Source organism: Artemia sp. Qi Xiang Cuo, chromosome 18, assembly GCF_049724085.1.
Source record: "Artemia sp. Qi Xiang Cuo chromosome 18, ASM4972408v1, whole genome shotgun sequence".
In the NCBI taxonomy this organism is placed as follows: Eukaryota; Metazoa; Arthropoda; class Branchiopoda; order Anostraca; family Artemiidae; genus Artemia; species Artemia sp. Qi Xiang Cuo.
Window position 1 is genome coordinate 49802266 of NC_142811.1, and position 15797 is coordinate 49818062.

At 36.1% G+C, this 15797-nt stretch overlaps 1 protein-coding gene across 1 annotated transcript in view; it reads right to left on the reverse strand.

Annotated features, from left to right (window-relative positions):
- LOC148941599 (cytochrome P450 2U1-like) overlaps positions 1–14931 on the reverse strand; it is a 156714-nt gene extending 141783 nt beyond the window's left edge. Inside the window, exon 1 of the mRNA XM_089103924.1 lies at positions 14311–14931. Within this exon, the coding sequence (XP_088960050.1) occupies positions 14311–14665 (355 nt within the window). The 5' untranslated portion in view covers positions 14666–14931. The remainder of the gene's footprint in view (positions 1–14310) is intronic.
- Between the last annotated feature and the right edge of the window lie 866 nt (positions 14932–15797).

The window sequence follows — 15797 nt, forward strand, 5'->3', positions numbered from 1 at the left end:
ACTTTTCGTATTTGGTATTTTTTGGTTAATCGACTGTTAGATCAATGGCAATTACGTTTGCTGGTACTTTTTTTTTTATTGATTCCTGTTTATTATCCATAGTGATATTTTCTGCCAATTCTCTTTTTATTTTTCCTGTAATTTCGCTATACGTTCTAATATTAGTTTTACACAGGAAACTGTATTTGCACGTAGACACGATATGGTTTATGATATTGGTAGAAGAGTGGGCCTTTCTTTTTTTGAGCTTCCGTTGAATGCTAATACCTAAAAGATGACGATTGGATTTATCAGTAGGTAATGTGTTACCTGCAACAGTAGCAAGGGGTTGTCCTCTATCATCAACGATTATCTTTATGGTGGCATTCTCTTTGAGTGCAATCATCTCCGGAGATCTCAATCTCGCATATCCACCATTTGTACAACGGTATCTTTTCGGTATTCCAAAGAAATTTAATTCCTTACTGTCATGACAATACATGCATACATTTCCAATAGTGGTACCACTTGTACTTGTTTCATAGTTTAAATACTTCTCCTTGTTGGCATTCAATGCTACAATAACATTCTCATGTGAACACACTTTATTAAAATGCTCCATCTTCACTTTTTTTTTTAAGATATGACTTATGTGTTTATCGTTCCACTGCGTAAAAATACTGATTTAATACATGCAATAAACTAGGTAGTGTCGATAACCGGCCAAAGAGCACCAATGGGAAAGCCGCATCGTGTCTCTGAGAAATCATAGAGTACGATTGTTAAATCCGTAAGCATATTTTGTTATTTTAAGATACGTACAAAAAAAAATAAAAAAATAAAAAAAATAAAGTTGAATAATTTCGAAATTAAAAAAGAAAAAAATAGTATGTTTTTACGAAAAAAAATATTGAATTAGTGCCATCAGTCCTCATCATTATGAGTATCCAAAACCGGACTTAATTTTCTCATTTGAAGTAGAGAATTGTACTTTCCATAATTTTCTTACATGAAAGTTGAATGAAATTTCGGTATTGTGTATTCAAGAGGTGAAGAAACTTTTTTATAACTTAATTTCTGATCGCTGGAGACAACAGAGTCTCTCAAACCCCGTAAAGCTATTTTAAAAGGTACAAGAATTATTTATTTAACAGAAATCCTCGCTTTTTGAATGATCACCAAGTAAAGAAAAAATCACACGGAAGAAAACAACAGAGTCTCTCAAACCCTGTAAAACTATTTTAAAAGGTAGAAGAATTATTTATTTAACAGAAATCCTCGCTTTTTGAATGATCACCATGTAAAGAAAAAATCACACAGAATAAAACAACAGAGTCTCTCGAACCTCGTAAAGCTATTTTAAAAGTTACAATAATTATTTATTTAACTGAAATCCTCGGTTTTTGAATGATCACTAAGTAAATAATAAAAAAAAACACGCAGAATAAAAGTTACTGAAAAACTATTGCATTAAAAAAAAAAAAAAAATTATAATACGACCTAAATTATTTCATCAGATAGGCCAGCAATCAAAAACGATCCTTTTGAAATTCTGCTAACAACATCGATTCTCAAGGTAAAAGTTTGAATCAAACCCTTTTGCATATCGAATGTCCTTACTAAAAACTACTGCATTAAAAAAAAAAAAATTATCATACGACCTAAATTATTTCATCAGATACGTCAGCACTCATAAACGATCCTTTTGAAATTCTGCTAACAACATCGATTCTCAAGGTAAAAGTTTGAATCAAACACTTTTAGGATATCGAGTGTCCTTACTGAAAAACTTCGTTCTTTTCACTGGCTTGAAATTGCATACAAACGAGCCAATCAGGTGTTACAATCCTTTTGTTTGCTCAAAATTCGATAAAGCAACGACTGTTTGGTTAGTTTTATTTTGCATGATATTTCTAAGGCCAATTAAGATGAAGAAATGTCTTCAAAGTCAAGGCTATAAGAAAAAAAGTTCTGGATATTTTTGTCAGTTTGTAGTTTACGCACTAATATCAATATCAGTAACGATTCTATTTGAGCTTTCTCCAAGTTGATCAAATTGGTCTTTAAAGGGTTCATGATAAAAAAATAGCGCACGCCATGCTGAATGTGCCTTCAAAAACCTATCTGGTCGAAAACATGTTTGTTATCGTTAATGATTTCCAAAGATGTAAGAAAATTATGGAAAATACAATTCTCTGGTTCAAATCTGAAACTTTAGTCTATTTTCAGATCGAAAAATAAAACCATTTCTATAGAATCTGAGCTAATAAGGGTTTTTGGTCGTAAACTCTAGTTTCTTGTAAGAAAATTATGGAAAATACAATGCAACCGAGTCTCTTAAACCCCTTAAAGCTGTTTTAAAATATACAATAACTACTTATTTAACACAAAATTTCGTTTTTAATGAGCACCAAGTAAAGAAAAACCACACGAAATCAGGCAACAGAGTCTCTCAAACCCCGTAAAGCTCTTTTAAAAGATACAAGAACTACTTATTTAACACAAAAATTTTGTTTTTAATGGGCACCAAGTAAAGAAAAACCAAGCAAATAACATGGGAATTCCTATACACGCAAGTAGAAAGGCCTCAGGAGGTCCCACGATTACCACGTGGTTTATGGTTTTGTCAGTGAGAATGAAAAAAAAGGAATTTTCTCACTTGAAAAAACATGAATTTTCTCACTTTGATGGATGTTTTCTTGGACGGTTATGGGTGTTGGTCAATTTATTTGATGTTTTTCATGGATGTCAACAGTAATTCATGTCTGTTTTATGGTTTTTGTCAGTGAGAATGAAAAAACAGGAACTTTCTCACATTTATGGATGTTAACAGCAATTTATGTCTGTTTTATGGTTTGTTGTCAGTGAGAATTGAAAAACAGGAACTTTCTCACTTTTATGGATGGTTATGGGTGTTGGTCAATTTATTTGATGTTTTTCATGGATGTCAACAACAATTTATGTCTGTTTTATGGTTCGTTGTCAGTGAGAATGGAAAAATAGAAACTTTCTCACATTTATGGATGTCAACAGCAATTCATGTCTGTTTTATGGTTTTTGTCAGTGAGAATGACAAAACAGGAACTTTCTCACATTTATGGATGTCAATAGCAATTTATGTCTGTTTTATGGTTCGTTGTCAGTGAGAATGTACATGATCGACACGAATATTATGAGTTTCCAGGAAACAGTTAGATCATGTGTTTCCTTCTCAGCCAATCAGCGAGTCGGTTACATCTCCCTTCTTGGCCAATCAGAGGGCTGGTTACATAATAGTGGCGGTGGGAATATAAGGAAAGAGTTTTTTTCCAAAGTTTTATTAGTCTGTGAATAGAATTCAAAGGAGTGAGAAGAAGAACAGTTTGACTTTACTCATTTGGATATATATTTGTGTTGATGGCGATGAGTGGAATGTTTACCCTATTAGAAGTTGATAGTGGAGTTGATGATAATAATACAAGAGCACCAAACATTGCGGTGGAAATCACGAAAGGATCACGTCTTTGTCTGGAATGGGATGCAGTATATGCAAGATATGTGATATCCTTGAGCAAATTTAAAATAGAGGATCAATTATGTTTTGCCACTAAAGTTGATATAGCACATGTTAATAGACTTTAATGTGCTTTAAGTGCATTAGTGAATCATATCGAAGACAATAAACAGTGTCGCTAATTGTACATGCTCTGTATTATTGTTGTTGTTGTAATTATTCAATAAAAGTGTTTCGAAATCGAAAATGTTTTCTTTCTTTTCTGGTCAGGTTAGGCTATGGGGCTAACGAATCAGGGTCAGTCTAGAGTCAGCAGTCGGAGTGAAAGGATTGAAAAATGAATAAATTTGAGAAAGAGAGAATTAGATCAAATCTAATGTTTATGGAAAAACATTTGATTTTGGATGACGATTTTCTCGAGTTATCTCTTAAACGCAGGATATTCTCTTGTCAGGGAACACTTGACAATATAATGAGGAGTGATTCTCCCCCATTGGACTATTGTGTGAAACTTTTAAAATCTGACTCAAGTGCTTATAGTCAATTTATTGATATATTAATTGGAACAAGGCAAAATCATATCGTAGATACATCTTTGAAAACATTGCCAATGGATTCAATGTCCATGGCTCCTCCTTCAAAAGAGGTAACGTCAAAGAGCTACTCGTCTCCATCATTTCCCCCCTCATTGAATTTATGGAGCGAGGACGATCAGTTTCGTTTTAGCTGTGAGAGAGTCAATTGACATTGGAAACCAAAAATGTTCTATATATGTCCATTATGCATGTACACTTTGGCAGTTGGACTCAATGTGAGAAATGTACAGTTATTGCTGAGTATAGCGAAAAGTACAAATTATGTAATCCTTGCAAATTACATTGAGGCTATGCAGTACAAATTAAAGGATGAAATTCATGTCTTGAGGAGGTGTTTGATTCTCACCCTAGAGGGAACCTGTGCTCCAATTGTCACTATGATAAATGTGACCAGTGGGAGAATACTTACCCCGCTATTATTGGAAAGAATCCCAAATGTGATTTTAGTTTATTTCTATAAGATTGGTATCAATGCAGATTTAAATTATTATTCGAGGAAAAATCAGGTCTACGATTCAACTGCTGGACCAAAAGGAAAATCTGGTTTCTATGCCATCGTTGTGACGAAACTACCTACTATGACTATAAGACAAGTGATTTTTATTTTGCAGTTACCGAATGTGATTCACCACTTGAAAACACTGTTTGTGATATTGCTTCAAATAGACAGATTGAAACTCGTGAATTTCATAATATGAATGCAAATAGTATCATTGACTATACAAAGAGATATGACAAGAGTGAAGTTACATTATACTGTAGAAAATGTGACCCTGACTTTGCAGTCAATCAAGATCAATATACAGTGAATCCAAATGATTTACTGGCATTAGTGGTTCACGACAGTTGCCTATACATCGATGAAGAAATCTAAAGTGAAGATTTAAAGACATTGTTGTATATATATGCATTTTATTAATAAACAAATTCACAAACATTTTTTAAGCACTTTACTCTTAGGGCACTGAAATCAATACTATATAGGTCTGAGAGGATATTTTCCACTAAAAAGTCATTCAGACGGCCGGCCGCGGGCGGGACCCCCCCCCCCCCACCCCCTGGACGGCCGTGGGAAGGCCCCCCCCACCCCTGGGAACCGCGGGGCGAAAATGGATTGTATACAATAGTTGTCCAATCACTGCTGCCGCTGGTACAGGTTAGGTGGAGGTTGGGTTAGTTGAGGTTAGTTAATTTATGAATGGGTTCAATGTGGTTAGTTGGAGCATTTAATTTATGAACGGGTTGGTGGTGGTTAGTTGGTTAGTGGTTGGGTTAGTCAGGTTAGATTAATTTATCCAGACCAAGTTGATTGCGATAGTCTATGCATTCAACTCGGTCTGAAATACGGTAGTGGCCATGAGGTTGGACACTCACACCATTCTCGAGCACATAGACTATCAATGGCTTGAGAATCCTTGTGAGTTCCCCGACATTACCACCGTCGAGGACAATGGGCCACAAGGATGGTTCTTTGAAATTGACGGTCACATTCCACTGGCGCAATGAATGGTGTGAGTGTCCAACCTCATGGCCGCTACCGTATTTCAGACCGAGTTGAATTCATAGACTATCGCAATCAACTTGGTCTGGATAAATTAACCTAACCTGACTAACCCAACCATTAACCCCCCCCTCCACCCAACCCGTTCATAAATTAAATGCTCCAACTAACCACTTTGAACCCATTCATAAATTAACTAACCTCAACTAACCCAACCCCCACCTAACCTGTAGCAGCAACAGCAGTGACCGGACAACTATTGTGTACAATCCATTTTCGCCCCGCGGCTCCCGGGGGTGGGGGGGAGGGCCCTTCCCGTGGCCACCCAGGGGGGTGGGGGTTCCCGCCCGCGGCCGGCTGTCTGAATGACTTTCTAGTGGAAAATATCCTCTCAGACCCATATAGTATTGATTTCAGTGCCCTAAGAGTAAAGTGCTTAAAAAATGCTTGTGAATTTGTTTATTAATAAAATGCATATATATACAACAATGTCTTTAAATCTTCACTTTAGATTTCTTCATCGATGTATAGGCAACTGTCGTGAACCACTAATGCCGGTAAATCATTTGGATTCACTGTATATTGATCTTGATTGACTGCAAAGTCAGGGTGACATTTTCTACAGTATAATTTAACTTCACTCATGTCATATCTCTTTGTATAGTCAATGATACTATTTGCATTCATATTATGAAATTCACGAGTTTCAATCTGTCTATTTGAACCAATATCACATACAATGTTTTCAACTAGTGAATCACAGTCGGTAACTGTAAAATAAAAATCACTTGGTTTATAGTCACAGTAGGTAGTGTCATCACAACGATGATGTAGAAACCAGATTGTTTTGTTACCCCAACAGTAGAATCGTAGACCAGATTCCTCTTCCCAGAATAATTTAAATCCACGACGATACCATTCTCGTAGAAATAAACTAAAATCACGTTTAGGATTCTTTCCAATCATAGCGGGGTAAGTATTCTCCCATTGATCACATTTATCATAGTGACAATTGGAGCACAGGTGCCCTCTAAGGTAAGAGTCACAAATCTCTTCAAGATATGAATCACATCCTTTAATTTGTACTGCACAGCCTCTATGTAATTTACAAGGATTACATAATTTACACTTTTCACTATTGTCATCTATAATTGTACAATTCTCACATTGAGTCCAACTGCCAAGAGTGTACATGCACAATGGACATGTATAGAATATTTTTGGTTTCCAATGTCACTTGACTCTCTCACAGCTAAAACGAAACTGATCGTCCTCGCTCCATAAATTCAATGAGGGGAAATGGGGGAGAGGATTAGCTCTGTAACGTTACCTCTTTTGAAGGACGAGCCATCTACATTGAATCCATTGGCAATGTTTTCAAAAGTATATCCACAACATGATTCTGCTTTGTTCCAATTAATATATCAATATATTGACTATAAGTACTTGATTCACATTTTAAAAGTTTCATACAATAGTCCAAGGGGGGAGAATCACTCCTCATTATATTGTCAAGTGTTCCCTGACAAGAGAATATCCTGTGTTAAAGAGATAACTAGAGAAAATCGTCATCCAAAATCAAATATTTTTCCATAAACACTAGATTTGATCTAATTCTCTCTTTCTCAAATTTATTCATTTTTCAATCCTTTCACTCCGACTGCTGACTCTAGACTGACTCGATTCGTTAGCCCCATAGCCTAACCTAACCAGAAAAGAAAGAAAACATTTTCGATTTCGAAATAATTTTATTGAATAATTACAACAACATCAATAATACAGAGCATGTACAATTAGCGATACTGTTTATTGTCTTCAATATGTTTCACCAATGCACTTAAAGCACATTGAAGTCTATTCACATGTGCTATATCAACTTTAGCGGCAAAACATAATTGATCCTCCATTTTAAATTTGCTCAAGGATATCACATATCTTGCATATACTGCATCCCATTCCAGACAAAGACGTGATCCTTTCGTGATTTCCACCACAATGTTTGGTGCTCTTGTATTATTATCATCAACTAGACTATCAACTTCCAATAGGGTAAACATTCCACTCATCGCCATCAACACAAATATATATCCAAATGAGTAAAGTCAAACTGCTCTTCTTCTCACTCCTTTGAATTCTATTCACAGACTAATAAAACTATAGCAAAAAACCCTTTCCTTATATTCCCACCGCCGCTAATATGTAACCAGCCCTCTGATTGGCCGAGAAGGGAGATGTAACCAACTCGCTGATTGGCTGAGAAGGAAACACGTGATCTAACTGTTTCCTGGAAACTCATAACATTCGTGTCGAACATGTACATTCTCACTGACAACGAACCATAAAACAGACATAAATTGCTATTGACATCCATAAATGTAAGAAAGTTTCTGTTTTTCCATTCTCACTGACAAAAACCATAAAACAGACATGAATTGTTGTTGACATCCATAAATGTGAGAAAATTCCTGTTTTTTCATTCTCACTGACAACGAACCATAAAACAGACATAAATTGTTGTTGACATCCATGAAAAACATCAAATAAATTGACCAACACCCATAACCATCCATAAAAGTGAGAAAGTTCCTGTTTTTCCATTCTCACTGACAAAAACCATAAAACAGACATAAATTGCTGTTAACATCCATAAATGTGAGAAAATTCCTGTTTTTTCATTCTCACTGACAAAAACCATAAAACAGACATGAATTACTGTTGACATCCATGAAAAACATCAAATAAATTGACCAACACCCATAACCGTCCAAGAAAACAACCATCAAAGTGAGAAAATTCATGTTTTTTCAATTGAGAAAATTCCTGTTTTTTAATTCTCACTGACAAAACCATAAACCACGTGGTAATCGTGGGACCTCCTGAGGCCTTTCTACTCACGCAAGCAAATAACATGGGAATTCCTATACATACAAGCAAATAACATGGGAATTCCTATACACGCAAGCAAATAACATGGGAATTCCTATACATGCAAGCAAATAACATGGGAATTCCTATACACGCAAGCAAATATCATGGGAATTCCTATACGCGCAAGCAAATAACGTGGGAATTCCTATACATTCAAGCAAATAACTAGGGAATTCATATACAATCAATATACTACCATGGGAATTAATATACTCTAAAGAAAATCCCAAGTGAATTCCTAAACATTCAAGAACATAACATGGGACTTCATATAAATGCAAGCAAATAGCATGGGAATTCCTATACACGCAAGCAAATAACATGGAAATTCCTATACACGCAAGAAAATAACATGGGAATTCCTATACACGCAAGCAAATAACATGGGACTTCCTATACACGCAAGCAAATAACATGGGAATTCCTATACACGCAAGCAAATAACATGGGAATTCCTATACACGCAAGCCAAAAACATGGGAATTCCTATACACGCAAGCAAATAACATGGGAATTCCTATACACGCAAGCAAATAAAATGGGAATTCCTATACATGCAAGCAAATAACATGGGAATTCCTATACATGCAAGCAAATAACATGGGAATTCATATACATGCAAACAAATAACATGGGAATTCCTATACACGCAAGCAAATAGCATGGGAATTCCTATACACGCAAGCAAATAACGTGGGAATTCCTATACATGCAAGCAAATAACATGGGAATTCCTATACACGCAAGCAAATAACAAGGGAATTCCTATACACACAAGCAAATAACATGGCTTTTTACCGGATACTGAGACGTCAACTGACCCCGAGTGAGAAGGAGGAGTGGGCGCATGATCAGAGGAAGAAGAGAGAAGGAGGAATGGGTGCAAGATCAGAAGAATATGGAGAATTAATAGTCTTTTTGTTCACCGTTATAGATGAATAAACTGATTTAGCCGATGGAATGAAGTCCTATTCCTAGAAGTTAAGTTAGAATAAAAGAATGAGGTATAATGTTTACCAGGATATTGAATAAGTACCATTTTTCACCCTACCCACAAAACTCAAGTCCTCCTAGCATTTTTTAAACTAAATACCTACCTCCATTCTCCCCTCCCCAGATGTGTATAATACAGACCACATCGGAGAAGTAAAGCTAGGTCAAGTCGCAATGCCATTCATTTGGCTTTTGTGTGTGCCCCATTGTTTTTGTGTGGGTTCCATTGTAACTGAATCCCCGTGTAACTGAACCCTAAGCAAGTGAACCCCCATGCATCTGAACCCTCCTACAAGTGAGACCTCTTTAACTGAACCCTCATGCAAACAATTCTGAGTGTAGCCTACTATTCTTTAATTAGCAGCATCGTACATTTTGTTTAAATACTTATTTTTCATTTTCCAGATTCCAGATTTTTATTTAACACAAATGAATAGATAAGCTGAAGTATTTAAAACGAGCCAACATAGACCTACGATCGCAATGAATGGTACTTGTTATCAGAAATCTCCAAAATTGACTCCCCCTCCCCCTCTCCTACCATCCCCTGCCCCTCAGAAATGGGAGGGATGAAGGGAACGTAAGATCCTATTTTAAATTGACAATACTTTTCAAACGTTACTTGTGTATTATACAGACCGCATCGGAGAGGTAAAGCTATGTCAAGTCACAGTGTCATTCTATATTATTTATATCCTCATTAAGGACATTCAGAGCAGAGTTACGTAAATGGAATACCATTTTTGCAAATTCAGTTAGTTTTATGCGAACGATAAAAGTTTTGGCAAATCGAGAGAGCTTCACGCAAATGAAATACCATTGATACCGCTAAAAATACATGCAATACTGAACGAGGTATCAGGTAGCTATAGCCTACTGCTTATTAACAAGTTTGACCAGTTTTGATTGGATTTTGTATTTTTTGCCAGAAGAAAGATCACGAATACATGTTTATTTATTTTTTTTTTTAAACTGGTATTTTTTCAATGAAGCCCATAACACTTTGCAGACACCCGTGAATGTAGGACTGAAAGTCCGTTCGTAGTAATAGGTAACTGACCCGTGGTAAGCCAATGTACCGGTTAAACTTTGCTTGAGTACATTATAGCTTGCCAAGTTTTTTAAAAAACCGACTAATCAAGTCATCATATGGACTAACCGCCAGCTCCCCCTAACCGACTGACACACAAAAAAATGTGTGTTACATTAGAAAACCCGTCTGCTAAGGCAAGTATCGTTCGTAGTAATAGTTGACTGACCCGTGGTAAGTCAATATACCGGTTAAACTGCATACATATCCATGCCTCAGGCTTGTGAAAGTACATGTGTATTTCGCGATAATTTCATATTCAATTGACATCAATAGCAATGATCAGTCTAGTGGAAAGGTGCCAGGGAAAGGTGCCATGGAATGTAAAGTGGGACAAATAACACAGGATGGAACATAATCTACCCAAAGTATAACCTTGATTACTACTTAATACCTTATTTAGAACATTGGTTGCAGCAACAGGGACGGTAATTTAATTGCGTTAACCTTCTTGTCAAAGTGTTGTATAATGGTGTAATACCTTATTTAGAACATTGTGTGCAGCAACAGGGATGGTAATTTAATTGCGTTAACCTTCTTGTCAAAGTGTTGTATAATGGTGTAATACCTTATTTAGAACATTGGGTGCAGCAACAGGGACGGTAATTTAATTGCGTTAACCTTCTTGTCAAAGTTGTATAATGGTGTAATACCTTATTTAGAACATTGGGTGCAGCAACAGGGACGGTAATTTAATTGCGTTAACCTTCTTGTCAAAGTTGTATAATGGTGTAATACCTTATTTAGAACATTGGGTGCAGCAACAGGGACGGTAATTTAATTGCGTTAAGTCTGGTTATCCGAAAGTTTGGTGTAACAAGCTGCAAGGAAGGAGCTACTCTTGCTAATTATCGACATTCCGAAAGTAGAAGTTTTTATGGTAACACATACATCAAAAGAATTGACTTTTTAGGGTAATTTTGGATATGTAAAATTCATTAAATTCAAGGCGACCCAGATAAAGTTACGAGCCTAAGAAAAGTTTGAATGGTTTTAAAAAAGGGCAAAACACTGGGGAAAAGGTATTTGATCTTGATAAACATTGCATCATCAAATTTAGCATATCCGATTGCAAAGGCCTCAGATGCTTATTTACAAATACGTGAAATTTTGGATTTTTTTTTTTTGAGAAGAACTATCACGGAGCCGTGTTCATTCATTTGTAGGTTTTTTTTTCAGAAGTGATCGGATCGAACCAATGGTCTTAAAAAATTTGAACCAGAGTTATTTGAACATCGTTTAAAAGTTATAATGTACCTCTTAGGTAGCTTATAAGAATATGCCAAGGGATAGTGGTTTTTTCAACCATTTCGGGCTATACAATAATTGGCAAATTCGCTCGTGAAGTTGCGCGTAGAGGGAGTCCCCGTAGAGGGAGCAAATGCTACCGATACAAAAATCTGAGATAGCCAATGTGCAAATATATAGCCGAAATTTGCTTCTAAACTATTATATTTTCATCATATTTTGATTTATTTCATTAGCATTAACCAAATTTCACTTCTCGCGTGGGCTCCAGCTTATTGACAAGTACCGAAAATTGTGTAGGGAGATTCTCAGTTTCAGAGACAGAAATGCCGTGCGATGATCGCTCGTGAAGTTGCGCGTAGTTCATACAAAATAACATTTACTATAGTTATTAATTCCACATTAAACTAAGAAATCCACATTAAACTAAGTAGATCCATTTTAGGCCATGGGCACCCATAAGGAGGACAGGGGGGCGCCCCCCCCCCCCGGCTGAATGATGCCGCCTTGTTTTTATATTTTTGTTCTGAGATTTTTATTATGTAGCATTAAAAGTGTCAATTAGACGAGTTTCCCCCCCCCCCTGGAATTCAGCTTATGGGCGCCTATGTTTCAGGCTTGATGAAATTATGTACAGTGATGTATAATTGCGTGTCGTATATTATGAAGGAGGGCTGGTATATCCTTTTGTAGGTGTATGTGTGAGTGTGTGTGGAGTGTGCCTTAAGTCTCGAAAATTATATTTATAGGCTACTCCTAATTTTTTAACTGTTGAAGCTTTCTAACGAATTCTGTAATGTAGGTGCCGTGACGGGTTGATAGCTCATTCTTATACTTAAGGCAAATGCTGTTTTTGTCAAACTCATGCAAAATTTAAACTGAAGGAATATGATGTTTTTTTTAGGTTCAGCATCCCTTCTATATACCCTGTTTTTGTGATTTTGCTAATATTTTTCGCAAAAACAGTGTTTTTAGTTTTGAACGAGTTGAAACACAACCTTAGACAAAAAGATGAATTTGGTTTACAAACACGAAATTTTTAACAGATATTTATTTATTAGGGAAATATTTTGTTGTTTTGTGGATCAAAACAACCTTCTTCCTGTGTTATTACCATGGTCTATTACCATGGCTATTACCATCTGCTATTTGCCTCCGAAGATTGGTAAAGGGAGCAGTGATAGAGACAACAGAATTTCTATCAAAAATATTGAATTGCTGTCATTATTCAGTTTGCCTTTATAGCTGCCATGGGGTCAATCACCAATCTTTAGATTCGAAAAAAATCTGTAAAGGTATATAATGGGTACCTGAAACCAAGCAAGTATTACCCTTATCACCTTTTTGGATATTTTAACAAGGGGATTTTCAATTTTGTGTTGGGGAGAAGGGGTAAATAAAAATTTCCTATGTCCTCACAAAATATTTCACGCCTGGTTTGTTTTCATGCGGGTTGTTCGACAGTCTTTTCTGCTAGAATTTAACTAAAAGTAACAGAAGTTTTCACCCCATATCTTCAAGTCTGATGATCTTTAAACTGGTTTTATACAACTGAAATGGGTTTTTGTTCGTTCGGGTGGTGGCAGACCAAATAATATGCAAACATGTTTTGAGCCTTTTGAGGGCGGGGGGGGGAGAGAATAGCCTTCAATAATAGTTTTGGAGATAATTTTATCCTCGGCCACTTGTAATAAATCCAAAGCGCCAACATTTTTCACCCTATGAGTTTTCAAGTCTTGGCATTCCTGATTAGTTTTTATATAAGTGAAGTTGATCTTTAGTCCTTTGATTTTTATTGGACCAAATAATATGCACAATTTTTTCCAACCTTTTAAGGGAAGGGGTGCGAGAAGGAGATTGGTTCTACAGTTGCATTTTGGAGGCTCTCCGACCCTCGGCACCCATCCCTTCTCCAGAATTTAGTGTCTACACCCTCTCCATCCCAAAATGTAAATCCTGCTCGAGGCGCGGGTATGCACCTAAACTTTCTAGGTTGGATCAATGAATTATTTCAGGCAAGATTTCTCAGACACACTAAGAAAGTAGTAGGCCTTTAGTTGGTGAGGGTTCAATCTTTCAGGGGGGGGGGCAAATTTGAAAAGATACATTAACATTGGATTTAGCATGAACAACTATACAAAATTAGGATTCTTGTTAGGGGGGGGGGGGTTAGCCTAGAAGTCCCCCATTCTTTGTGTAAGCTATACGCCAGGGATACAGGATAGTTGAAATGTTTTGTGAGATATATCCTGCACAAGGCTATAAGTGTTAGTTTGCTAGAGCATTTCGCGAACACATTTCCAATTTCTTTGAAATGTTAAAAATTTATATGCCTAGAATGGCATGTACGAAATGGTTTTGAACAATAAAAATAGATGGAATAAAAATGCAGTTACCCTATTTAGCTTAAAAAATTATCATTTGCGAATGAATAGATTTCAGTCTCACGGTGCAAATATGATAAAGACTGAAAGAGTCTTACCTTTTCCACCTAAGATTTTGCCAAGCAGTAAATCCTTAGGACGAGTATGAAATTTATCCACTTGCCGGATCGTCATTTCCTGTGCAACTTTTGAATCAGTAACAACGACAAGATTCCGCAAACCAATTTTACAAAAATAAATCCCACCATATATATCACTCCACTTCTGGAATTCCTCCAAGCCTATTTTTCCTATAAAAGATGGGAGTATTCCAACCAGTGGCCATCCTTTCGGACCGGGTGGGAGTCTATACTTTTTTAAGCTAATATCACTAAGGAAATACTGATATAGCCAATGGAAGAATAGTAACAGCAGAAACATTGACAGAATTAGTATTTCCATCGCACTTTTCATTAAAAATCACACAAGTAATTACGTTACTAGTTTTGCCTCTTTGCTTCCTGAAACTTATTCCTTTACCAGCAACAAATACTGCGATACGAAAAAACAAAATATAACACTACAAAACTCAAATACATTGCGCAAAATACAAATTTTTTTTCAAGTTAACTGTTAGATATAGTCACAAGCCAGTAATCTGAAATAAAATCTACAGGAAATTGTAAAATGTCCCGCCTGTGGAAACCCTGAACATAACTGATGAACAAAATTAAAGTCAATCATAAGCTCTGCGATCATAACTAGACGTGATCTCAGTATTTCAAAAAACTGTACTTTATGGAAAGAACAAGATAAGGAAAATGTTTACATTAGTGAGTAACATTTAGGATGATAAATAATTATAGAAAGATAATTATACAATCTGTTGAGATAGATGATAGATAGATATGCAGATAACACACCTCGACAAAACATTGCTACGACCTAGCTCGACAAAACTTTGCTGAAGAAGAAGAAGAAGGTCACTCCTAAAAGAATGCTCATCTTCACAATAATTTCAAAATTACCATCTATATAATGTTAGTTTTCAAACAAACTTCAGTTTGTGCAATAATAATCTCCTACAGGAGAAGAAAAGAGATTCCTTTTCTGAAGTCGCGTTTTATTGGCTCTTGCCTTTAATGTATTTTCGTAAGCCAATCACAAGATTCTTTAAGAGTGTGCCAGCGAGGAAAGATCCGCCTTTTTAAACCCGATGTGTTGCTTTGTTTAGTTTAAGCTAGTCAAAAGAATATAAATTGGAATATTTTTTTTATCACTGTTTCTTTGTTGCAAGTAACCTCAGTTCACTGAAAAAGCCTTAAAAGACCCACAGGGCCTTCGCAAAACTCCCTTAAAGGGGGATGTTCGCAACAAACTGTATTTTAAATCCAAAAAAGTGTCAGTTATGAATATTCAATGGACAAGGAAGCAGTATAATGAAACCATCTGGTGAATTTATCCGGAATACTGTCTGTAAAATCAAACTGTTTGAAAATTCACCACGCTTTCATAGTCCTTGTCAATTATCTAAAACAAACTAGCATTATTAATTGATGATTATAACTGAAGTTTCCTTAAGAATGATTATGTCTGAAGTTATGAT